At 40.9% G+C, this 25,939-nt stretch overlaps 1 protein-coding gene across 2 annotated transcripts in view; it reads left to right on the top strand.

Annotated features, from left to right (window-relative positions):
* Window positions 1-8,347: 8,347 nt before the first annotated feature.
* The window catches only part of LOC114693131 (myosin-8), a 30,925-nt gene continuing 13,333 nt past the window's right edge, over window positions 8,348-25,939 (top strand). The window contains exons 1-22 of one of the 2 annotated variants that reach the window (XM_028869377.2): window positions 8,348-8,404; window positions 8,630-8,673; window positions 10,087-10,326; window positions 11,120-11,263; window positions 11,346-11,502; window positions 14,617-14,644; window positions 14,742-14,850; window positions 14,943-15,035; window positions 15,164-15,227; window positions 15,834-15,932; window positions 16,018-16,121; window positions 16,279-16,417; window positions 17,595-17,713; window positions 17,842-17,991; window positions 19,534-19,704; window positions 20,862-21,171; window positions 21,281-21,348; window positions 23,121-23,208; window positions 23,291-23,408; window positions 23,704-23,827; window positions 23,925-24,061; window positions 25,453-25,708. In XM_028869377.2, coding sequence (XP_028725210.1) covers window positions 10,117-10,326; window positions 11,120-11,263; window positions 11,346-11,502; window positions 14,617-14,644; window positions 14,742-14,850; window positions 14,943-15,035; window positions 15,164-15,227; window positions 15,834-15,932; window positions 16,018-16,121; window positions 16,279-16,417; window positions 17,595-17,713; window positions 17,842-17,991; window positions 19,534-19,704; window positions 20,862-21,171; window positions 21,281-21,348; window positions 23,121-23,208; window positions 23,291-23,408; window positions 23,704-23,827; window positions 23,925-24,061; window positions 25,453-25,708 — 2,688 coding nt within the window. In that variant the 5' untranslated portion in view covers window positions 8,348-8,404; window positions 8,630-8,673; window positions 10,087-10,116. The remainder of the gene's footprint in view (window positions 8,405-8,629; window positions 8,674-10,086; window positions 10,327-11,119; window positions 11,264-11,345; window positions 11,503-14,616; window positions 14,645-14,741; window positions 14,851-14,942; window positions 15,036-15,163; window positions 15,228-15,833; window positions 15,933-16,017; window positions 16,122-16,278; window positions 16,418-17,594; window positions 17,714-17,841; window positions 17,992-19,533; window positions 19,705-20,861; window positions 21,172-21,280; window positions 21,349-23,120; window positions 23,209-23,290; window positions 23,409-23,703; window positions 23,828-23,924; window positions 24,062-25,452; window positions 25,709-25,939) is intronic. The other variant, XM_037201126.1, reaches the window with a different exon arrangement.

Here is a 25,939-nt window from a genome sequence, read left to right on the forward strand (position 1 = left end):
TATATCTCTGCTCCCTATTTACATGGGTCTCCCTTTCTTCTTGACTTGTTTCCGAATGTGAGTGCACACACATTCCGTTAGGTAAACATCACCAATAGTTTCCTCCAGGATGCCATTTATCTTTCAATTGGTTGATGGCCTTTTTTTTTTACTCAGTGAAAAGTTTTAGTTTTTGAGAGTGTCACTTTCATAGAAGCTACTTTTGCCCTATTAAAGACCTTGCTGAGTTGAGTATGTAGCACAGTGGCTACAGCTTGCCTATCATGTGAAAAGATGCAGTTGCATCCTTAGCCCTGAAGGAAAGGCTGTCTCTCCTCTCAAGACATAAGCTACATCTCCTCATCTGCTCTGACCATTTTTCTCTTTGTTTTCAGGTCTAAGAGTTAAAACCTTTTGTAACTGACTTTTAGAAATAGTAACAAGCAAGGAAGAAACTATTTTCCTTTAAGGGGTAAATCTCAGCCTTGCTTACTAAATTGTCCCTCTTTTCCACCAGTGACACAAATGGCCACTTTTGTCACATACTAACTTATCATACATACAAGAAACCACGTTCTAATTATCAACCTGCCTTCATGGTAACTTCATACTGTTTAAAACCCACATTTAAAAAGAAATCTGTTTTGACACTGCAAAATCTTATTCTTGGAAACTTGTTTTCTTATTGGGAAGTTCACCATTGCAATTTTCCATTCAGAAAAATCTCTACTTTTTGTCTATTACTTCCAGATCTGTTCTCTTTCCATGGGAAGTATTTTCTTTGACCCAAGAAAATGTCTTTTATCTTCAAGCAGAACCAATTCAAGTGGTTTCTGAAAATCTAGAACTATTTTTGTTTCTCTAGCAGAGAGGTCAATCAAGTCTACAACCTAAATATTGCACCTCTCTCTTCTTGCCCCCCAGAATCTGATGGCTTAGCTTGGGTCCTCAGCTCATTTCCTAAAATAGCACAGCTGCTTAAGTGGGTCCTCCATCTCTGTTTCAGTCCTCTGATCCGTCCTCCGTGCTGCTAGCATGGCTGTGCCTAAAACAAATCTTAAGTCAGTTCTTTATTTAAAACACAGCACCAATAACCCATCGCCCACAGGACACAGCCCCTCCTTTACATGATTCTAAACACACTATTTAGTAAGTACACTCAGCACTGCCAAGTACTATTTAAAGTACTTTGCATGTGTGACTAAATAAATTAATAATGAAATGGGGTAGAAAAACAAAACAAATCCTTCTTTAAAGGATAAACAGGCTCAGGTTTAGAGACGTTAGGCAGCCTGAATAACATCATAGAAAATGATACCTGTTCAGTTACATTGATTTTTAACCAACCACTGGACACAGCATAAAAGGCACACAAGCCAACTTGATTTCCAAAACTTACCTACTACTGGGATCTCACAATAGATTTTCCAAGTCACAGCTTGGTTATTTCATTTATTTATTTTTGAGATAGGGTCTCACTGTGTAGCCCTGGGTGACTTGGAACTCTCCATGTAGATCAGGCTTGCCTCAAACTCATAGATATCCACCTGGCTCTGCCTCCCAAGTGCTGGGATTAGAGGGGAGTGTCACCATACCCAGCAGTTTTTATTTTTGTCATCACATATTAATTATGCAAAGTTAGACATTTTGTTATGATCCAACCATACTGGCTGGTTGGATTCTAAAAGTTAAATTCAAGATAAAGTAACTCAGAAAGGTTGAAAATACAGGTAAGGAGAAAAAAAAAGTTTGTATATGTGCTATCCAAGTGTGAAGGCAAAGAAAGCACTATTGACACCAGAGGAAATAGAAATCAAGGCAAAACAAGTGCAAAGCAAATACAGTCCATACTTGAGTTGTAAACGACTCAATCTACCAGGCAGAGATAATAAGCAGAAATTTCTACAAGGTTAACATATCTTTGAACTAAACAAACCAATCTAATATCTGACAATAACATGGAGGATTTTAAACTGGTGCCCACTAGAAAATAACAGACCAGCTACCCCCAAATTAAGACATGTATACTTTCAGTAACATAAGTAACAATTTAAAAAATAAATTTGGGGACTTGAGAGGTGGTTCAGCTGTTAAGCATACTTGTTGCTCTTCCCGAGGACAAGAGTTCAGATCTCCAGAAATCATGTCAGGCAGCTGGCTCTCATCCGCCTGCAACTGCCTCTTTGGGGGACACCAACGCCCTCTACTGGACGCCACAGGCACCCTCACATACTTGTGCAGACTCTCACACACATAGAATAAATCTTTTCAAAAGGTAAATATAAAACTTCATAGCACTAATAAGGGAAACTAAATGCTCTCTACATATCTACACATATAATTTCACTGGGAATGATGCTGACCCTATGAAAGGATGTGAGAATTAGTTCTTGAAAGAATAAAAATAATCTCAGATATTATAATAATTGGTCTTATCCCCTATTCCCGAAGGTCAACTAACTGGAAAATTTTATTAGTTAGCATTTAATTTCTCTCTATGAGGATAATTTAAATTTAAATGAATATAATTAAATCTTAACCCTTAGTATTTCATTTATTTTTGTAGACAGAAATTAAATTTAATTAAAGCTAATTAGATTTTAATTATTTTTTGTTAATTTAATTAGGTTATTTCCTCCTCAGTGGATAATAATGAAAAAAATTAAAGCACCATCTAAAGTTCTCACAAAATATTATTCATATGCCTGCATTGTGGGAGGAGAATATGTGTGTTGTTTATTTACCTACAACACTTCTTGAAAGACTCAAGATCTGATACCCATCCTCTACTTCTGAGGACTGAGTACCAGGAAAGCTCAAGGCTAGTGTCCACTGTGTATTCTGTGCTTCTGGAATTTTAAAATATATACATATATTCACACAGATCATTAGGACCATGTAGTTGGCTCAGTGGTTAAAGTACTGAGAACTTACTTTCTTTTATTCTCAACACCCACAGAGTGGCTCAGAACCACATGAAATGCCAGTTCCAGGGGACCAGGCACACACATGGTGCACAGACATACATGCAGGCAAATCAGATGCATAAAATAAAATAAACAAATCTAGAAAATTAAAGAAGCATATCATTTCTATCTTGAAACAAGAAAACACAATCTAACACTTCAGCAGTTACCAAGACACATCAGCTGATGGAGGAGGACTATTTCAACCATTAGAGATCACAGGTGAAATAGACTAAGCTGTCAGCCCAGAAGCAGAAATTAACTCAAAAGAGGATGCAGTTACAAGTGAAAGAACTTTAAGTATAAAATAACTGGAAGAAAGACCTTTATGACTTTACATTACACAAATTTGGAAGAGCTAACTCTAGAAATATGGCATATAAAAGTAAATATTGAGAAGTTGAGCTTCTTTGAAAAACTGTCATTATTAACTTGGAAACTGAAAGATTTGCAGATAGGAAAGAAATAGTCATTAATCATCTGTCTGGTAAATGACTCATAGATAAAGCACATCTAAAGGACTAGCAATTGATATAATAAGAACATGACAGGCTAAATATTTAGAGATTGCAAATGCATATATATGTATAATAGGTAAATGGGAGCATGATAAAAACATTCAAACCAGGGTCCATTCAGAAAATGCAGATCTGAACCACAGTGAGAGAGCACTTTACATCCACTAGGTTGGACACAATCAAAGGAAACACAACAGAAGAAGAAGTGACAGGAAATGAAATCGGAACCCTTGTTCACTGCTGGTCCCCTGGAACTGGCATGTCAGGTGGTTCTGAGCCACCACGTGGGTGCTAAGTATTGAACAGGGTCCTCCACTAGAGCAGTCAGTACTTTAACCACTGAGCCAACTCCCTGGTCCTAATGATCTGGGAGTTGTCAATAACCCTTGACAAATCTACAGCCACTGCAGGAAGAGAAATGGAAGCAAATGTCCACCCAGCAATTTGTAGTGTATTCACAGTGGTGGGAAGAGTCCACACAGGGCGAGGTGTGGCTCTTCTATACAGTGGCCTACTATCCAGCAACAAAGAGAGAAGTACTGTGAGCACATGGAAGAGCATGGACAGAAGAGCCAGATACAAACAGCTCCACTGCAGAATCCCATTTATGTGAAATTTCCAGAAAAGGCCAAACAGTACTGACAAAGAGTTGATTAAGGGTTGAAGATCTCAAATTAGCATTGGGAACTTCTAAAGGACAGTGCTTTAAGACTGTTGCCGGAGAGGGGTACAATTGTGTTGAGTCTACCAAATTCTGTGTATTCTTACAACAGATCACTTTCAATGCATGCAAAAATTCACTAAGGACATTAAGGAGGTGGATCTCAACTAATTCTAAACATCACACAAATGGCAGTCGCTATTTGTAACATAAAAATAAAAGCAAACAAATTAAATAAAACTGAAGTTCTAGCAAAAAAACCCTAATAACTAAAAATGTATCCATAGTTGAATGAATAATAATCGTATTTATCATATAATACTGTAGAGCAATAAAAGCAAAATATAGTTACGTTTAAATTTATGGGAAAATCTTACAATAATTATTTGAGGCAAAATAATAAAGAGAATCTGGAGAGATGACTCAGCAGCTAAGGGCACTTCATGCCTTTCCAGAGGACCTGGGTTCAGTTCCTAGAACTCACACTGGCAGGCTCACCACTGCCTGTAACTCTGGCTCCAGGAAATCAACACCTTCTAGTCTCCACAGGCATTTCACTCCCATGGTGCACATTCATACAGACACACACCGATACATATAAATAAATACACCTTTTTAAAAAGGTATAAAGACAGTAGTATTCCTATGCTACATTTTATGTGAATAAAATCATTAAATATGAGAACTTGGTGTCTAACTCTGTTCACTTATTGTAGGACCTTTGAGGTTCATCTACATTCCAGCACCTACTGTTACTCCATCCCTTTCTACAGAGCTAACATCCCATCAAACACACACACCAGAACTTGCTTATGTACCTGCTAGGTGATGGGCATTTGATCAATTCTGTTGTGGGCCATGATAGTGTTTTTATGGTCTTCAGTCACAAACTTTTGTATGAACTTGTATTCAAGGGCAGAAGAGATGGCTCAGAAGTACTTCTCTTAAGGAGTAACTAAGTTTGGTTCCCCAAAACAATATTGGGCAACTTATAACTGTCTGTAATTTCCAGGTCCAGGACAGCCAACATCTTCTTCTGGCTCCCTTGGGTACCCTGTACTCACATACTCATACAGATACAGACACAGATACAGACACATATACACGTATTATTTAAAATAAAATAAATATTTAAAAACATTTGTCTAATTTTCTTGGATGAATACCTAGAAGTAGAATTATTAATTTATTTTGTTATTAAAATTATTATCAAACTAAATATAAAATATACAACAAATATTACACTAGATAAGATCAAAGATGCTATAAATAAAATATACATTTATCAAGATACATTATTTCACATGAAAATTTACAACTATTATTATGTCGATCAAAAATAAAACTTGTAAAACAAAATATTTTATGAAAATGAAGGAAGAGCAGTATATGTCACAAGTTTGAAGAATAGACAATATAATAATACCATATTACTACAACAATATATTTTAATAATACTCAACATTTTTCTTAATGTCACAAAGAATGCAATAAGAGAAAGGGGAAATAACATAAATTAAGAGAGGAAGAAAACACAAAATTGTGATGATTTGTACAGGACGCACTAATATTCCAAAAGAATAATTTTTTAAAATGTTGTAACTGATTAAAGAGCAAAGCCAGACTTGTACTCATAATCCCAGCACTCAGGAGGTGGAGGCAGGAGGATTGAAGATCAGCCTTGGCTACAATCAAGTCTGAGGATAGCCTGGTCCACAAGTGATCCTGTCATAAAACCAACCAATCAAACAAAGAAGCCATAAGGGGATTCAGCAAGGGGTATAAAAGACACAGAAGCATGACAGAAGGAATTAATGGACTTTCTGGAACAGTCCAGCTCAGGAACATCAAGGTTAAGCTCTCTGAAATTCTCTCGATCCTTCTTTCAGTACTATCTCCACACATTCATCCATGCTCTATGCAGGGATCGGGAGGACGGGAGAGGAAAAGGTGCCACGTGGAGTATGCCCTCTTTATAAAAAGCAATTGCGGAAGCCCCACACAGCAACTTCTGTTGGCATCTTATTACCCCAAACAGTGTCACCTGCCTCCCTGTGTGCAAAGGATTCTGAAACACATACTTTAGTTGGGCAAATTGCTCCCATAAATGAAACTCTAGTTCCAAATGTGCAAACATGTCTGACACATGTTAGTAATCAACAAGCAAAAAGTATACTAGGAAAAATAGACCTAGTCAACAACAACAACAACAAAAATTATCAAAAATATCTAAGACCTGGAAAAGAACTAGAGGAGAGATGTAGAATTTTTCGAGGGAAGAGTTCACTACTTTAGCAATTCTTGCCCAATGAACTTACTAAATCAACTTAATCCAAATCAAAATCCAACAGGATTTTTTCACATCTGAAAAATTGATTCTAAAGCTCATATATAGACTTTAAAAGCCACCAAAATGCCACTGAAATAAGTAAAGAAGAAGAAAAAATTGTCCCAATAGACATCAAAATCTGTGCTATTTGCATGGGAATATGGGGAAAAGTATGGAATCCCTCATACGTGTGAATGCACACACACACACACTACAAAATTAAGATTTTTCTTAATATCATTAGTTTGAAAATATAAAATAATGTATGTATGATCCTGAGTCCCAGAGTTTTAGAAATTCTTTTACAATACACACAGAAGAGCAAAGACATAAAGGAAATATTTTTCTGACTTTGCCTAAAAATTTAGGACTTCTGGAAGACCTAAATACTAGAAGTTAGAGATGTTCCAGCAGAGTTAAGACCATTATTAGACCACAAGAAATTGTCCATGTCTTGAAAAAGCAAACTGTATCTCAAGCATATGAAATCCCACCCTGATTTTACAGTAAGTAACATCAAAATAATCTAGTAATAAGGGGGTGGATGATGCTACAAATGAAATAGGGTGGACCATGAACTACCAATCAGAAATACCACGGGTTCATTAGACTAACATACTTCTGTATATTATGAAGTGTTTCCATATTGTTTATATACTAATGAGAGAAATGAACCAAGATCAGAAAAAAAAGCAAGCTGGCAACTATATAGGCTGTGATGTTACCTAAAGTTCATTTTAAATATTTATAGCACCCATTTTTCTATGAGCCTATTTTCTTACACCGATTTTACTAATTTATTTTTTCCCAGAAATCCATAGGAAAATATACCCCCAAAAGTCTGGGCTATTACAAACCAAACTAGAATTGAGAGAAGGGAATTATCAAAAGGGAAATTTTGCCTAGTCTATAAGATGTTGATTTTCACGTCATTAAGATACAACGAGGCTACAGAATTGCACACACATAGCAAAGCTCTTGGAACTTAAGCTCTGCCACATCCTGTCCTTCATGGTGGTTAGGTGAAGATGTGCAGGCATAAATATGACAAAGAAAGTGAACTCTGTTGTGAAGCTTAAAAAATCGTAATTATCACCTATAAAGGGTAAGCTAGACCATATGTAAATTATATCTTAATACAGAAGACTTCAAAAGGAAAGGCTTTAATTTTAAAAGCATAGCCACAAAATAATTTCTTTTAAAAATAAGGATGTGAATTATATGAATAGCATGAAAATCAGCCACACTAATGTTAAGGCAGGTCGTAAGAAATAATTGTACATAAAATGTGGCCCCACTTACATTCCCCCATCTTATCTCTGCAGACGGGAGTCTAGCTGCATTTTCTCTTTTCTTTCCTATATTTTTCCCTACGATGAAGGCATTAACTTCTAATAATAGTTCCTCTGCATGCTGGCTGGGTGGGCATTGGCCCAATGGTGGAGACTCAGCATAAAGGCTCTTCTTGATTTGGCTCTGCTGCCCAAGTCAGACTCCAAGGATGAGCCCTGGCGATGACCCAAGGGAATGCTGTGTGGGGGCTCCTGTGGGAACAAATAAGGAAAGTGCGTTGCTGGGCATCTGATCGTTTGGCAGCACCGGACGGGCGTGCATGACAGTTTGCCAAATTGAATATAACTCTTAAGAACGAACTTATGAGATGTCCCACCAGGCACTGTCAAAGATTCCCCTCCCAGCACACTAGAAAGCATTCTCAGAGGGCAGAAGGGTCCTTGTCAAATTATTTATAGGAGATTGGTTCACATACTCTGAATGATATGAATACTTCTAATTATATCCGAACATGCCAAATGTCGCTACAAACTACGCCGAGGGTTCCTGTTGCCAAATGCCTTGTCCTGACAAAGGGGAGGTAGCTGCAGCATCAGCACTTTAGTTCCTATATAAGCAGGGCTGCCCCTCAAGCCCTATCTCCGCCAAGAGCCCAGAGGTAAGTGATGGGAGACTTGGGACACTAAGGACCCTGGGGGCAAACAGCAAGGACCTGTGGCTTGGGACACCAAGGACCCTGGGGGCAAACAGCAAGGACCCTGTGGCTATTTGAGCATGAACCAGTTCCTCTTAGGCTTGAAGTTTCAGTGCAGGGGAACTTTTCATTCTGTACTCTAGGCCAGGATTGCTGAGCGTCACTAACAGGAAACTTCATGTCTTACAGTGTGGGACAGTTGTGACCCTGCATTTTCATCCAAAACCCTAGAGGTAAGACTTGGATTTCTTCTTTTATTGATGACAAAGGGGATTTAACCTAAGGGAACTGTGAATAGTTCTTAATTATCCACCATTTCCGTGTTTTTAGAGCAGAAAGCATTTGGGGATGACTGGTTATACGTGTTGGAAATCATCTTTCCACAAGGCCTTATTCTCAGAGACTACTTAGCCTCACTGAAGCCCAAAATAAAGGGACATTTGGGACAGGATGAGTTTTGACAGTGAGTTAGCTGCTATAACTGTCCAGTGGCAATAAACTACTGTGTGCCAAGGCCTCTACTGCAAAGCGTTGGACGGACGGACACTTTATAGACAGTGTCTTAACACTCCAGAGAGTCTTACTTGACACTGGAAACATAAACATCTTGTTAAAACCATATTTGAGTTACTTTGTAAGGATTCACTTAATTTTAGTGAGAAACAAAAATACTGTCCTTCTTTTGTAAAGCTGCAGGTATTCCAGCCTTGAAATACCATGCATAATTTAGGAGCCATTCTGCTGTGCCCTAAGCAAGTTAGTACCTCAGAGTAAAGCAAAAAGTCTGCCAGTTTAACATGTCTCCACAGCAGAGGCTCACTGATCGATCCTAAGTCAATAGCCTTTGCGTGTGTGACAAACTCTTAATGCTTTTCTTTCCCTGAGCGGAAAGAAAAGAACCCTACGGAATTTTTGTGGGAAGAAAAGCCTCCATATGGAAGCACTCATTGCTCTGTGGTTAAATCAGCTAAACTGAAAGCTGAAATCTCTCACATCAAAAGAGATTTAGGGGACAGGACAGTGCTAAGTCTCATGCTCCCAAGCCAAAGGACGAAAATCCAGAACAAGAACTGGTTAGGAACTTCTAACAGTCCACCAAGAGATGTAACACCAAATGCCAAGGGAATGAAAACTCATTTGGTTTTGAGCAACAGTGAGATCATCTAAAAAAAAATCAGAAAGTGTCTCTGGTAGCTTTGAAAATACCCACTTCCATGTGCACAAAGCAACGTTTCCTTCCTAACTAGGTGGCTGTCCTAGCTTGTGGCAGATGCAGACATTCTGCAGGAGACAAGGGGATTAAGTAATGACAGTTGCTGTAAAACAATCCCTCACCAGCTTTAACGACAGAGATCGCTCTAGTTCAGAAGGGGAGAGCTGGGTGAAAGGGTTTTCATGGCAATTGAAGATGTAGGTACCTACTCCTGGGAGTCAAGATTCTGGAAAGGACAGTTGCCAAGTTCTAAAACTGAGTCCTCGAATTACATTTTTCATTCCTAACTAGCCCTCCACACAGTGTTAGAACGCGAGCCAAGATGCCAGATTGAAGGGAGGGTCTCAGCCTGAGCTGAAGACCACACTTCAAATCCTCATCCACATGTCTGACTTCTGCCTTCTATTTCTCTCTCTCCCCCCTGTTCCCCAAGGCAGATACCTCAGCTAAATAAGTAGCAGCCATGAGTACGGGTTCGGATGCGGAGATGGCTATTTTTGGCGAAGCTGCTCCTTACCTTCGAAAATCGGAGAAGGAGCGGATTGAGGCCCAAAACAAGCCTTTTGATGCCAAGACGTCTGTCTTTGTGGCGGAGCCCAAGGAATCCTACGTGAAAAGCGTCATACAGAGCAAGGATGGAGGCAAAGTGACCGTGAAGACAGAAAGTGGAGCAGTAAGTGAGAATGCTCTGGGCTCATTTCCCCGGCTCAATCCAGATTCTAGCTTTCCCTTGCTAGGGCTGCCTAAGCCTATAGCCACTGTAAGAGTCTCCTCCCAGTGTGTGGTCCTAAGATCTGGGAGCTAAAGGAATTCAGACTCCAGCATCTCCCCCTTCCCAAGTTCCCTCAGGATCCAGCCCATTATGGCCTCCACCATCTCCCTTCAGTCCCCTACTTCCAGGTCTAAATCTCTAAGCCTGAAAAATAAAATAAAATAACCACCCCCTTCTGTCACAAAAATTCCTGGGTTACTTATTTAGTTCATAAAGTATTGACGTAGTTAAAGAAGTTTCTTGTGATGGGTGGGATGTGAAAAAATTAAAAGTGCTTAGCCTAACAAAATGAGTATAAAAGGAAAGGAAAAAAAATCTTGTTTAAAACATGGGTAGTGTTACAATAATCAGGGGTCTCTGGACCTCTCTTCTGTATGCTGATTTCATTTCCTCTGTCTATACAACCAGGGAAGAAATGGTAGCTGGATAATGGAGGGATAGGTGGATTCCATCAACCCATGCTTCATGAGTGTATGAAGAGCAATCATGCTAAACCTTCTGAATTTATACAATTAAAATATGCTCACAAAAGTACAAATCCCTACATTATAACAGGAAACAGTCTTTCTTGGCATCAGACCTGAAAAACAAATATGCTCATGCCTTTAAAAGGCATTGAATAATTATATAATGGAAAGCGTGTTCAATCGTAGCAGACTTAACCCTATCTCTGACTGGCCTGCTTCCTTGCCAGACTCTCACTGTCAAGGAGGATCAAGTCTTCCCAATGAACCCACCCAAATATGACAAGATCGAGGACATGGCCATGATGACCCACCTCCATGAGCCGGGAGTGCTGTACAACCTCAAAGAGCGTTACGCAGCCTGGATGATCTACGTGAGAGCCCTTTTTAGACCATTTATTTCTCTTAAAAACAAAGTAAGAGGCACTATGTTGAATTTTCTGATTTCTTCACCAGACTTACTCGGGCCTCTTCTGTGTCACCGTCAACCCCTACAAGTGGCTGCCGGTGTATAACCCTGAGGTGGTGGCGGCCTACCGAGGCAAGAAGCGACAGGAGGCCCCGCCCCACATCTTCTCCATCTCTGACAACGCCTACCAGTTCATGCTGACGGGTGAGTGAAGCATCTGTTTATAGGAATGTGCACACACACAATTGGGATGGACAAGCGGAGCTCACCCCAGTCTTATTATAAGACACCCCTGCCTCATGGGACTTGCCATTTCCAAAGAACAACTACAGCCATGACATTTACTCTTTCCGGCAGTCATCTCCACTTTAGGATGTGAACAGTGACACTCTGGAATTCACTGGCCTGCCCAAGCCAACAGGGTGAGCACATGCAAGCTCAGATGAAGCAAGGAGCAGGTCTCTGAAGACAAATTAGTTGCTTCCCATATTGTCTTCTGATTTAGATACAAAAGTTCAAATAGATCTTAAAACAAACAAACAACAACAACAAAAAACCATTTACCTCCTCACCAGTCCAAGGAATGAGTTCTCAGCCATATCTAGAGAACTCTGAATTCTTCTGTGGATGTTGCCAGCCTTGGGGACTGGGCATGAGTAAATTGGAGGTGCAGTGTGGATAAAGAGAGACCCATAAAATTTCTCCCACAGAGGTTGAAACATTCTCCTATCAAAGTCTGTTAGTCCTTATCAAAGCATACTCATGATAGGTCCCAGTAGAGCACTAAAAGCTTTTATCTTCACACACCAAATGTTCTCCCTCTGAACATAGTCTTAATTCCCTAATTCCCTGTTCTGTGGAGTTTGGGTTGCTGGGGGACTTTTTTTTTTCCTCCCATTTGTTTTGCTGCACTTGTTCGTAAGTTGTCTTTTAAAATGGGGAAGAGGGGAAAGGGATGCAACAGGGACCCCCTATGACAAATTGGCCTGGACTTTCACAAGGATTCTGTGCCCAAAGGCAATATTCTGGTTGTCTGCAGAAACTAGCCACCTCCCCCTGCCCCGGGAGGCTGGCTCCAGTCAGAGGCTTCAGTACTCAGCAGCTGTGATGTGCGCCACCACCCATAAATGACTCTCCAGGCTTTGCGACCTAGGCTCCCAAACATGTGTTTCATACAAAGATGTACAGAACCATGGCATTGGCCTGCTTAGTGTTATTTGAACATCACCCGGAAGACCGGGAGACAGTTTCCTTGTCTGTTCTCCTACAAGAAGCAATATGGCTGTCCATGATTTTATTCATATTAGGAAAAAATCTTATTAATCATATTTCATAGTATTCCCTTGAACAGAAGCCTGAGATTTTTTTTTAAGTCAAAGTTTGTATAAACATCTAAATAACATCTAGACTTGTATTGATTTTCTCTGGAAATACTTTTAAACTTAGAATTCTCAAAAATCGACACTCTAGCAATACAAGATTGCAGAGGTAATAAACTAGGAAATTGGTATGAGTTTATTATTAATATATAGACAAACATTTATAATATTAAGAGGAAAATCAAAAATAAATAGAAACAAACATGTACCACTTCAGACCATCTCTTATTTGGCATCCATCACCAGCAGTCAGATGAGTGACAGCAAAAGCTGGACAGAGAGCAAGGAGTTGAAAGATACACAAACTGGAAGCCCAAAGACCTGATTATCTTCAGCCTTGTCTAAGTCTGTAATTCATGTTTAAAAGGCCATTTCCTCCTCTCTACGTCTCAGCTTTCCTCTCCGATAAACAGACTTCATCTGAGCAACATCTCAGGTCTCTAATGACCTAACAATCCTGTGATTCACAACAATCCTATTCCTCACAACAAAAAAAAACCTCCTGATGCCTGAGGGTTTCTTCAGAATAATCCAGTAAAATTAAAAGAGCATAGAGATGACATGAAACTGGCCGAGTACTTAGGACTATTTCTCTATAAGATGGGCATCCGGGGTCTCATTAGTATAGTCTCTATTCTTATGTGTACTTAAATTTTCTAATAACATAACTTAAAAAATAATAATAAAACATGCCCCCCTCACATCTGAATGGCTATGATGAAAAAAGAAACGAAAATAGAAAGTATTAGAAAGTATGTGGAAAAATGAGGAGACCGTACCCTGTGGTGGGAATGGAAAATGGCACAATTGCTACAGAAGAGAGTAGAAGAGGTTCTCAAGCAACTGGAATAGAATTAGGGTCTGATCCATGGTCCCTGCTTCTGGGAAGAGAGCCAAAAGAACTGAAGCAGGCGATCGAAGAGCTCTTTGTAGGCCATGATTGCAGCAGCATCATTTACAACAGCGAACATATGCGAGGTACCCACACATCCACTAGCAGATGGGTCGTTAAGCCAAGGGTGGTATAGTCATACAATGGAATATTACTCTTCCTTTAAAAAGAGTCAATTCTGACAGTGCCACAACATAGATGAACTTGAGGACACATTAAGGGAAAAAAATCACAAACACTGTGTGGTGATTCAGCTTGTGTGAGGGCTTGATAGTAGTAATCAAATTCATCAACAGAGAGCTGACGAGTGGTTGCCAGGTCCTGAGCAATGGGATAAACAAGAGAACCACTATGGACTGGATACAGAGGGTAGGTTTTACAAGATGAAAAGAGTCTGGAAGTGGAAGGTATTGATGGATGCACATGAGGAAAGTAATACTACAGAACTATACACTTAAAATGGTATGAATCTAACCAGGGAGACAGCTCCATGAATAAAGTGCTTGCCACATAGAGGAACAGAATATGATGACATAGTGCTACCAGTGAAATGCCCAGCTGCTAGTGCTAGCCATTGTGAGCAGAATAGGACTGCCTAGCAACCATCAAGGAAGACCTGGCCCGGGCCTGCTTGTAACCACAGTGCTGGGGAGCCATGGAGTGAAAATTGCCCCCAAACAAGCTGGCTAGCTAGACTAGCTCTATCTGTGAGCTTTAAGTTTAACTGAGAGACCCTGCCTTGATAAATAAAGTGCAGAGCCATCAAGGAAGACTCCCTGCACCAGTCTCGGGACTCTGTAACACACACACACACACACACACACACACACACACAGGTTTACATGCACTTATATAATAAAGTGAGAAAAGGAAGTAGATGATTCCTTCCCTCTCATTTTCACAGATTTTACTCTACTAAACCCAAAGCTGAAATCACGGGTGCCATCTTTGAAGAGGCCAAGTCTGAGTTCACCTGACTCCATTGCTTTCTGTTGAATATACATTGCATTGTTTTGTTTTGACTGGTGGTCTTTATTCCTTTCACAGATCGAGAGAATCAGTCCATCCTGATCACGTATGTTACTTTTTTCTTCTTCCTGGTAGGCAGTGACTGTCTTAACCGTTGCCCCGATGTGCCATGGTTCTGATCTCCTTTCCCTTGTATTTGGCAGCGGAGAATCCGGGGCTGGGAAGACTGTGAACACCAAGCGTGTCATCCAGTACTTTGCGACAATCGCAGTCACTGGGGACAAGAAGAAGGAGGAGTCTGGCAAAATGCAGGTGGGCCTGGTAGCCAGAACAAGGATTCAGACTCAGTTAGAGTGCCTAGGAGTCTGGATCCCCAGATGTGAGGATTCCTCTTTCCCATGCAGGGGACTCTGGAAGATCAAATCATCAGTGCCAACCCCCTGCTTGAGGCCTTTGGCAACGCCAAGACAGTGAGGAATGACAACTCCTCTCGATTTGTGAGTCTCTTGGTCACAGAGGGACCCTTTCTGCCCTTACATGCTGGGGTCATTGTATCTGAATATTTCAGGTTCTTATCTCTGTGTGCTTGAGGGTTTAATACTAAACACATCATTATCTTTTCCAGGGCAAATTCATTAGAATCCACTTTGGTACCACAGGGAAGCTGGCATCAGCTGATATTGAAACATGTGAGTAACTAAACTGTGGGAAAATCTAAATGCGGAAGCAAGTCAGTTTGGTTGCAGGGACGTTCTGCAACATGTTCTGTGTAAGGAGCCTGCAGAGAAGCAGTCTACCACCAGAGCTGTCTATGAGCTAATGCCAGACTCACCCACAGTTCACTATCTGTACCCTGAATCTCAATCTAAGGCTGATGATCCCCTCTCACATGTCAGAGGACTTCCAAACCTCAGAAGCAAGTCTAATCTCCACCCCATGGTTATCTAAGGGTTAGCTCTGATTTGGTAAAGGTATCCATCCTTCCAAGGTAGACTTTTACCACAGATCATGTGAGCTGATCCAAGGGCACTAGAAATCAGCTAACACACAGAGGTCACGGATTCCACATTTGAAACTTGTCCCAGGGAAGGATACTTCAGTGGCTGCACCTACATGGAAAGACACATGGCAGCTACCATGTGCATTTTGGTTCTAATATGTAACCACAGGATGAGAATCCTGACGACACCTCAGTGGAATCAAATGTAGTGTCCCCAGTTTTGGCCAAAGACACAAACATTTACAATATGTCAATAGAGTGGACAGTTTTTCTAGTTCAATATCTTTCTTTCCAGATCTTCTGGAGAAGTCCCGGGTCACTTTCCAGCTAAAAGCTGAAAGAAGCTACCACATTTTCTATCAGATCACTTCCAATAAGAAGCCTGAACTAATTGGTAAAAAAGAACTTAAATTTGTGGGTGGAGGTTAAATTTTATATTAACAATATCTCATGTTAAAACAAGAATTCTGTGTACCCAGAAATGCTCCTGATCACTACCAACCCATATGACTTCGCCTTTGTCAGTCAGGGGGAGATCACAGTGCCCAGCATTGATGACCAAGAAGAGCTAATGGCCACAGATGTAAGTCATAAGATTTACACACACTTTTTCAAAAGCCCATTATGTGTAGGAATGGCAGCAGCAAACCCCACACAGGTGTGGTCACCTTGGTGTAGTTATAAATTCTCACAAATAGCGTCTTCTACCCTAACCTCTGCCCTTTCATCTTTCCTGGTAGAGTGCCATTGACATCTTGGGCTTCTCACCTGAAGAGAAAGTGTCCATCTATAAGCTCACAGGGGCCGTGATGCATTATGGGAACATGAAGTTCAAGCAGAAGCAGCGAGAGGAGCAGGCTGAGCCAGATGGCACCGAAGGTACCCAAAGACCCTCTAGCTCAGTTTAAAAAGCAGAATCTTCTAACTGAAACACTTTCCACCCTAAACTCACATCTTCTTGTGTCTGCACTTCTGAAGATGAAAGCCTAGTTGTATACACATATCCCTTCCTCACCACCCTCATTTCTCTTATCTCCATCACTTCATTATCACTACCAGTTCAAATAAGCTATAACAAACCCCAAAGTCACATAAAAGCTCAACTGAGGGCCAGAGAGCTGTAGAGATGTAGACAGAATGAGGTGGAATAATATTCCTACTTTGTCTTGGCAAAGGTAGGTAGGTATACACGATTAGGTTACATATTGTTTTAGCATTAGTTAGGAAAGCCTAGGACCTAGCACTAGAGGATCTTTGCATAGGGTGAGAGGTGAAGGGTATTCCTAGGCACATCTGTTTGTGTGCATGTGCTGTCTCTATATAAACCTCTCAAAGGCAGCGAGCAAGTAAGATACAAAAAGAACTGACAAAGAAAAATCACATGCTCTGCATATGAAAAAGCATTCAGTACATAGGAACCACTACCCAGTTATTCCCCTTCCCCAAACCCTTCCCCAACAACCTAGTCTGACAATCTTCTCCCTCTCCCTTTCTCCCTCAATCTTCTCCAGATGTTATCTTGAGACTGACATATAGCATTACACATACTTTTAGAAAGGATCACCCAGTTTAATTAATGCCTTCTTTTTCAGATAAACAAGTAAGACCTTTGATCCAGTCAGGTTAAATCCAGGGAGGTGAAAGTTGCATAAGAGTCCCCATACTCAGCCTTTTACCCTCCCTGACAATGAGTGCTATGGTGCATTTATCTTACTCTTCTGGCAACACCTGAAGTCTTAAAGGGGGAGCAGGGCTATGTCTCAAACCTTAAACAGAATGTCACAATAAACACTGTTTACATTTTTATGGTTAATGAAGGTGCTCTCAAATCCTACCTGCAACAAGTTACTAAAAGCCGGGATAAATGATAAACCATTCTGTGGCAAACAGGTGCCTCAGTATACATACAAAGAATCTTATTTGACTTTCTCTGAAATTATTTAAAGTTTTTTTTTAACCTTTTTGTTACCAATAATAGAGTAATTGGATAGGAGAAAGACAAAATGATGAGGACAAACATTAAATGTTAATCATTTTTTGATTTGTGTCACCACAGTGGCTGACAAGGCTGCCTATCTCCAGTGTCTGAACTCTGCTGACCTGCTCAAAGCCTTGTGCTACCCCAGGGTCAAGGTCGGCAATGAGTACGTCACCAAAGGCCAGACTGTGCAACAAGTAAGTGCATATCCTCCATGAATCACACACACACACACACACACACACACACACACACACACACACACACACCAAGTCCTCCATGACATGGCTCAATAACACTAACAAAAATTACTATATCTGCAAAGGTGTACAATGCGGTGGGCGCCCTGGCCAAAGCTGTCTATGAGAAGATGTTCCTGTGGATGGTCACCCGCATCAACCAGCAGCTGGACACCAAGCAGCCCCGGCAGTACTTCATCGGGGTCTTGGACATCGCTGGCTTTGAGATCTTTGATGTGAGTTATCTTCCCATTAATAAAAAGTGACGGACATAATTTTGAACTTCAATGTACTAAGTGATAATCATTTATATTGTGCATATTATTTGCTCCAACATTGTACCTAGTACAAGAGTTAGCCCCCAAATATCTAAGAGATAATAGGAAATAGTAACAATAATAGCTTAATTTATTGAACAGTCAGTATATTTTTGATACTATTTTAGAGACCTCAAAATGTTGCCTTGTTTAACTTTCAATACAGAGAAGTTAATGTTACCATTATTATTACAACAGAAATTGGATATGGAAGGAAAATCAGACTTCTGCTAAAGATTCCATGGACATGTAACACAAAGCCAAGATAGGATCTATCGGCAGCAATTGGTTGGTGCCTCTGCAAGGCATCTTGCATTGATACCTGGGCATGGCAGGGAGAAAGTCCATAGGTAGGAGCCCAGCCATAGGTGCTGGCCTCCTGTCTTCCAGGTTTACCGTATAAACCTCCAGGCTTTGGCTTTATCCTGGGTAAAGTAAGAGAGTACGTGATCACAAAGACTCTCAGATCTTCAACTGCTATACTGCACCAGATCTCTACTTTCATAGATCAGACAAGGGGTTATTTGTTGTCAACAGAAGAGAAATTGAACTGTCTATTTCATTTAGACAACTAAATGTCTTAACATAGCCTTCCCTTAATAACATGATGACCAAAGGTAAGAGTGCGAACTCTCTTAGAATTAGAGACTAGAGGCTTCCACCTCTATTAGTGAGCTTTTCTAATAACCCACTTCCCCCTTCTCTCTCACATCAGAGTCATAAAGCTGTAAAAGTCATAAAACAGGGTCGTGGCTATACCTTGATATACATTCTTTTCTTTGCATTCTCACAGGTGAAAAGAAAGTGAATTCCATTAGAACTGTATTGTGATAGGTAGGTAGGTAGGTAGGTAGGTAGATAGATAGATAGATAGATAGATAGATAGATAGATAGATAGATAGATAGATAGGAAAATAAAACGTGGAAGATGGATTTTCCAGGCATGGTGGTACACACCTGTAATCCCAGCACTCAGGAGACAGAAACAGACAGGGAGGTCTCTGTGAATTACAGGCCAGCTTGGTTTATATAGTGAGTTGAAGGACAGCCAGAGTTACTTGGTGAGACTCTGTCTCAAAAAAAAAAAAAAAAAAAAAAAAAAAAGGAAGGAGAAAGAGATTCAGGGAGGGAGGGAGGGAAGGAGAGAAGAATGGAAGGAAGGAAGGAAGGAAGGAAGGAAGGAAGGAAGGAAGGAAGGAAGGAAGGAAAGAAGGAAGAATGGAAGGAAGGAAGGAAGGAAAAATTGTAGTGTAATTAATACCCAAGTACCTAAAGACTGCCCAGAACTCATGAGAAAAGCATGTATTCCTGGGGATAATGAACAAACAGCAATCAGCTTAAATACCTAAATTTAATCTCATCACTCTACTCAGATTATTTCCCATAAAGAATATTTCCACTAACAGAATTTGCTCCTATAAATACCCACTTAACCTGGGAAATCTCTACTGCTCTGTGTAGTTCAACAGCCTGGAGCAGCTGTGCATCAACTTCACCAACGAGAAACTGCAACAGTTTTTCAACCACCACATGTTCGTGCTGGAGCAGGAGGAGTACAAGAAGGAAGGCATCGAGTGGACGTTCATCGACTTCGGGATGGACCTGGCTGCCTGCATTGAGCTCATCGAGAAGGTTTGTATGAATTTCATGGAAGGGTCTGTCTATGAGGATGACTCTTCAGATGTCTTAAAGAATTCTACAAAGTATTATTGTCCTTCCAGTTGCTTGAGATCTGAACAAATTGGAAGAGCACTATTTAGAAATCACTTCCTCTTTACAACTTTTACATGAGACGGGTCTGGAAGGAGTTAGCTTCATTTAGTTCCTCCCCCATCGTATTCTAATACCGATTCCTATCCAGTTTAGAGGCAGTTGTGAGCACTCCATCATGACAGTCAGCTTCGCTAGAACCACTCTCGCCAGCTCTAATCTGCCTCCATTATAGTCCAGGATGTCATCAATAGAAATAAACACGTTTCTAAATGAAAACTGATGCGCAGACGATACAGCCAGTATACCAGAAATCAAGAAGGCAAATTGCTTGTACTACTTAAGAATCTATATTTAAGGAGATTAAACATCTAAAATATCTTAAGTAATATTTAGGTTATTTATATTATTTTTTTCTTCCTGTGCATGGAGTCGAATATTATTCTCAGCCAAAAGAGTGAGTGAGAGAGAGAGAGAGAGAGAGAGAGAGAGAGAGAGAGAGAGAGAGTGTGTAGTCAAACATGTGCAGGTACATCTTCTGTGCACATGTGAATACCAGAGAAGGATGCTAGGTGTCTTACTCTATCACATTTTGCCATATTCTCTTGAGACAGGGCCTCCACTAGATTGGTGACCTCTTACCTGCCCCACAGCAATGGGGTTACAGGTAGGCATGTAACCATGCCTAGCTTTTATGCACAGCAAGCATTCTTACCCACTGAGTTATTTTCCCAGTTCCAGTACATTTTTTGGAGGAAAATAAAACTTTGACAACAAATTTATTCATTGAACAGTGTTGGGGAGGGGAAGTATGGTAATAAAAAATATTTTCAAAATTACCTGCAAATTCCTTGGGATTCGTGTCTAGCTATTCTTTTAACTGACCCTAATGCTACAGATTGAATGATGGATGAGATGGTAGGAAAGTCCTTCTAGGGATAACAAAGGGACTTTTGAGCACAGAGCCTGACTTCTGTGTTTATATTTAATTGGGAGTGCTCATAATTCAAACGACAGCCATCATGTCTACATTCACCGAAGAAAGTGAAGCTAACATAGGTCTCCTTTTCTGAATTCAGCCACTGGGCATCTTCTCCATCCTGGAAGAGGAGTGCATGTTCCCCAAGGCAACAGACACCTCCTTCAAGAACAAGCTGTATGACCAGCACCTGGGAAAGTCCAACAACTTCCAGAAGCCCAAGCCCACCAAAGGCAAGGCCGAGGCCCACTTCTCCCTCATTCACTACGCGGGCACCGTGGACTACAACATCACTGGCTGGCTGGACAAGAACAAGGACCCCCTGAACGACACCGTGGTGGGGCTGTACCAGAAGTCCGCAATGAAAACTCTGGCCAGCCTCTTTTCCACATATGCCAGTGCTGAAGCAGGTACTTTCTATGTCCTTCGTCTAAATCAAACTATCCCCTCCAAATGTTCCTGCACCACTCCGTCCTCTGGGAGTTGACTCTATTGATGGGTTTTTTTCTTTTATCTCAGATGGTGGTGCAAAGAAAGGAGCAAAAAAGAAGGGCTCCTCTTTCCAGACCGTGTCGGCCCTCTTCAGGGTAAAGTATAGATTTAAACTGCAAAAATACATTCAGATTCTAGGCATTTAGAATAGGATTTAGAATAAATCAGGAGGGAATGGAATGGTGACAGGAATTACTTTAGATATTGACTCTCATCAGGATGGATCTAAATCAATACTTGGGTAAGATGCTTTCTTCTTTATTTCTTATTATGATTACCTGAAGCATACAGGATTGTCAACATGTCCTTAGAAGCTTCTTGGGCACAACACACACACACACACACACACAGAGAGAGAGAGAGAGAGAGAGAGAGAGAGAGAGAGAGAGAGAGAGAGAGAGAGAAGAGAGAGAGAGAGTAAATATCAATAATAAGGATGCTTTTTAAAGAAGCACTTCTGATCCTCAATGTTCTCCCTGTGACAGCTGTATTCCTATCTCACTAATAGTATTGTTTAAGAATGTTCTTGAGTTTCCCTTTGTTTTCTTTGGGACAGGATCTTCCTATGTAGGCCAAACTGACCTTGAACTTGTGAAATTAGTACCTCAGGCTCTTGAGTGCTGGATTCCAGGCATGTGCTACCTTGCCAGGATTTAAGTTTTCTTTGAGAATGAAAATGAGATGCATTCTTTAGAACATTCTCCCACCAAAACATGTTTCCCCCTGAGATGGATTTGACATTTTTAGAAAAGATGAAAGCCATCCAGCCACTGAATGGACAGTTAGCTACAAAAGAATAATACTACTATTTACAAAATAGTGTAGCTCTTCCATTATATACTTGCACATTTCCATAATGCAAGTATAATTCTTCCATGGCAAGGCTGTTCTTGAGGGATGCATGTAAGATGTCTACTCTGAGGACTGTTTGTGAGGATTTTTATGCCTCATTGCTTTCAAAACTAAAATGCAGGTGTGATCTATGACCTTTGACCTACCCCAGAAATTTGTTCTTACTCTTTTCCCATCTTAATATAATCTGCATCAGCCAACAAAACAGACGGTTGCTTTGTAAACTTGTCTGTAAAGGTATTTTCAGGCTTAGATAGTCATGTTATTTGTTTTGATTTCCTAGTGGCTGAGATGTGAAAAAAGCATATGTAAGAGATATTTGCATGTGTGTTCTCTATGGCTGAGTGAAACATTCTCTGTCATAATCAATTACTTCATTTGTTTAGAATAACTCCCCCATATACTTGAGATGGAAAATGTTTTCAGGCACCCAAGATCCACCCACACAAAATTATATTGTCTCACACTTTTATACTCTTTAAAAAACAAAACAAGAAATTAGAAGATGCTGTGAATGATTTAAAAAGAAGAAGAAGAACAGAAAAAATTGGAATGATTGCTAAGCCAGGTTTTCACTGAGAATTGCTAACTACTGTGAACATTGTGAGTACTGAAAAATGGAAGAGGCCACAGAGACCATCATCAGATGAGGCCTAGGGAGACATGGACTGGCGTAGGGTCAGCTGACTCCCTAGTGGCAGAGAGAGCCTGTAGTCTTTGTTTTCTGGTGCTGCCTGAGAATTCTGCCTGTGTATGGAGGCTACTGACTTTGCTATCTGGACCTAGGTGTTACAATGGATACCTTGGTAATCCGAACTTCTTTCTAGTACTTTGACCTTCTGGCCGTTTAGCAGGTTAAATACTGAAGCCTTCAAAATAAACAGCAGTTAAAGTCTCATAAGCTTATGTCCAGTAGCTAAGAGTGTGCTGTATAAATTTTACCACCACCACCCCCCAAAAAAGAAAAAGAAACTCAAAATGCAACCTTTAAAGACCCTTCTATCTCACTTTCTAGGAGAACTTAAATAAACTGATGACCAACCTGAGGAGTACACACCCTCACTTCGTACGATGCATCATCCCCAATGAAACTAAAACTCCCGGTAAGACACAGAGCATTGACAACAAACTAGGCCCCATCTGAAAATTCAGTGCCGGGACTTAACTCCTTCTTTCTCTTTGCAGGTGCCATGGAGCATGAACTGGTCCTGCACCAGCTCAGGTGTAACGGGGTGCTGGAAGGCATCCGCATCTGCCGGAAGGGCTTCCCCAGCAGGATCCTGTATGGGGACTTTAAACAGAGGTCAGTCCTCTTTGCTATATGACGCTGAATGCTATCAGTATTTGTCATCTTAGTTGTACTTTGCCCATCATATTTCAGGTCTCCTACTTAGCATAATTACAGAAATAAAAAAAATCAAATAATTCAGTCCTGTGACAGAGGATAGAATAATAGCTAGGTCACAATCTGATCTTAGAGAATCGTCCAATCTCTACTTCCATTTTTATTCTGGGATCTGAATAGGTACTTCTTTTTGGTGGCAGTTGGGTAAGGGATTACACCTTTCTGACCATTCCTTTTGTGTTTAACTGAACAGATACAAAGTTTTAAATGCAAGTGCTATTCCAGAGGGACAGTTCATCGACAGCAAGAAGGCCTCGGAGAAGCTCCTGGGCTCTATTGACATTGACCACACCCAGTATAAATTTGGGCACACCAAGGTATGGCCGTGACTCCTGTACACCTGATCTATGTACTCACAGCCATTTCTGTGTCTGCTGAAGTGTGGGGATGACGGGTGACTTTCTGCTCCTCCAGGTTTTCTTCAAAGCTGGCCTCCTGGGTCTCTTGGAAGAAATGAGAGATGAAAAGTTGGCCCAGATTATAACAAGAACACAAGCGGTCTGTAGGGGATACCTAATGAGAGTGGAGTATCAGAAGATGCTGCAGAGGAGGTAACAGCTATGCACATCAGCAGGATCACAAGGGTCCCCAAGGACTCTCCATCCACCGTCCTCATGCACTGACACTTTCATTCTTTGATTAGCATGAGCGTTCACCCCTATAACTCGTCAACCTTAGTGTCTTCAGGCTAGACTTCCCCGAACTTCTCTCCTGCCCCACCCCCCATCTATCTCACACACAGAAACAGTCTGCAGCAAGCGGTTTTCATCACCCCACATCTCTGTTCCCAGCTCCCCATTGTATCCCACAACAAACCCAAGCTGCTTTGCTTGGCTGTCAAGGCCTTCTATTCCCCATTATATCTTTCACACCTAACCACACAGCCTTTCCAGCCTCGCTAAACAACTCGCCTACCTCCTATTCTCATGTCTGTATCCACCCTGTCACCCCACTCATATCTACCTCGTCACAAGTCCCTTTTTTCTTTCCCAAATTTACTTCACATAACTTATTTACACAACATTTTTACACATTGCTCTAGTCACTAGCTACACACACATTCTGCTCATTTGGTTCATCTGTATTTTTTTAGATTGGCATTACAAGAGTTTGGGGTTTTTTTTTGTTTTGTTTTGGTTTTTTAATCCATCTGTATCATAGCTTGTGTCATGGTATCTGCCTTTTCAGAGTCAGAATGCCTAGCAACTGAACCAATAGAAATGGAATAACACCTGCATGCTAATAAACTTAAAGAGGCCTACATGTTGCTGTAAGCCAGCCAAATCTTGCTAGCTCCTTGCTACCATTTAAAGAACTATACCAATATTACCATTTCAATCTTCTAATGTGAATAAAACAATTTTGGAGTTTAATCATTGCCTAAAAAGACCTTCCAATGTTAATGGACCTATTGAGTCGACAGGACTGAGTCACTCAAAGCATTTAGAAAATCCAGTTTTATTGTCTGAAGACACTGACAAGAGGAGAGCGGCTAATTCAGTGGCCATCAAAAAGGAAAGAAAGGTTTCAAGTAAAGAACAGTTGAGCTGGGCTGTGAGGCAAATCAGTCAGCGTATGGCCCCTCACCTTGCCACTCACAGCTAAGTGGCAACAACAGGTCAGCAGAATCCAATTACAATGGCCACGATCTCCCCACCACGACTCTCCAAGGAGTGTGCTCTTTCTGTGGCAAGGGTCACTCAGACAACACAGTCTGCACCCTCCACACTCAGCCTGTCTTTGCCAGATCACCGGGGATTGAGAACTCTCAATTGTTCCATAGGAATAGCACTCATATTAGCCAAGTAGCAATACTGAGGACTCCATCACTCTGGTTGTGAGAATGAACATGTGTCGGTACAGGAAAAGCCTGTTGTCTGCCATAAATGTCAACCACATGGCTGCCAATGGCACGATTACACCATCTTTCCCCACGTTCCAGGGAAGCCCTGTTCTGCATCCAGTACAACGTCCGTGCTTTCATGAATGTCAAGCACTGGCCCTGGATGAAGCTCTTCTTCAAGATCAAGCCCCTGCTGAAGAGCGCAGAGACGGAGAAGGAGATGGCCACCATGAAGGAGGAGTTCCAGAAAACCAAAGATGAGCTCGCCAAGTCGGAGGCAAAGAGGAAGGAGCTGGAGGAAAAAATGGTCACTCTCCTCAAAGAGAAAAATGACCTGCAACTCCAAGTTCAATCTGTGAGTGTTCTGATGTGCACACATCACATCGCCATGCTACAGGGGCTCTGGCTGGCCTTCCAGAGACTATCTCTTACAACATGGAGCTTTCCTTGAGGAAAAAAAGGTCTTTGGGGAGATGGGGTGGCTTTATTTTGTTAGTAGCTTGCTTACCTTTCAATATGGCGTTGAGGAGGAAAGCTACAATTATTTCCACATTACACAGGGAAAGGGAAGATTCAATAACATCAC

Source organism: Peromyscus leucopus, chromosome 8b, assembly GCF_004664715.2.
Source record: "Peromyscus leucopus breed LL Stock chromosome 8b, UCI_PerLeu_2.1, whole genome shotgun sequence".
In the NCBI taxonomy this organism is placed as follows: Eukaryota; Metazoa; Chordata; class Mammalia; order Rodentia; family Cricetidae; genus Peromyscus; species Peromyscus leucopus.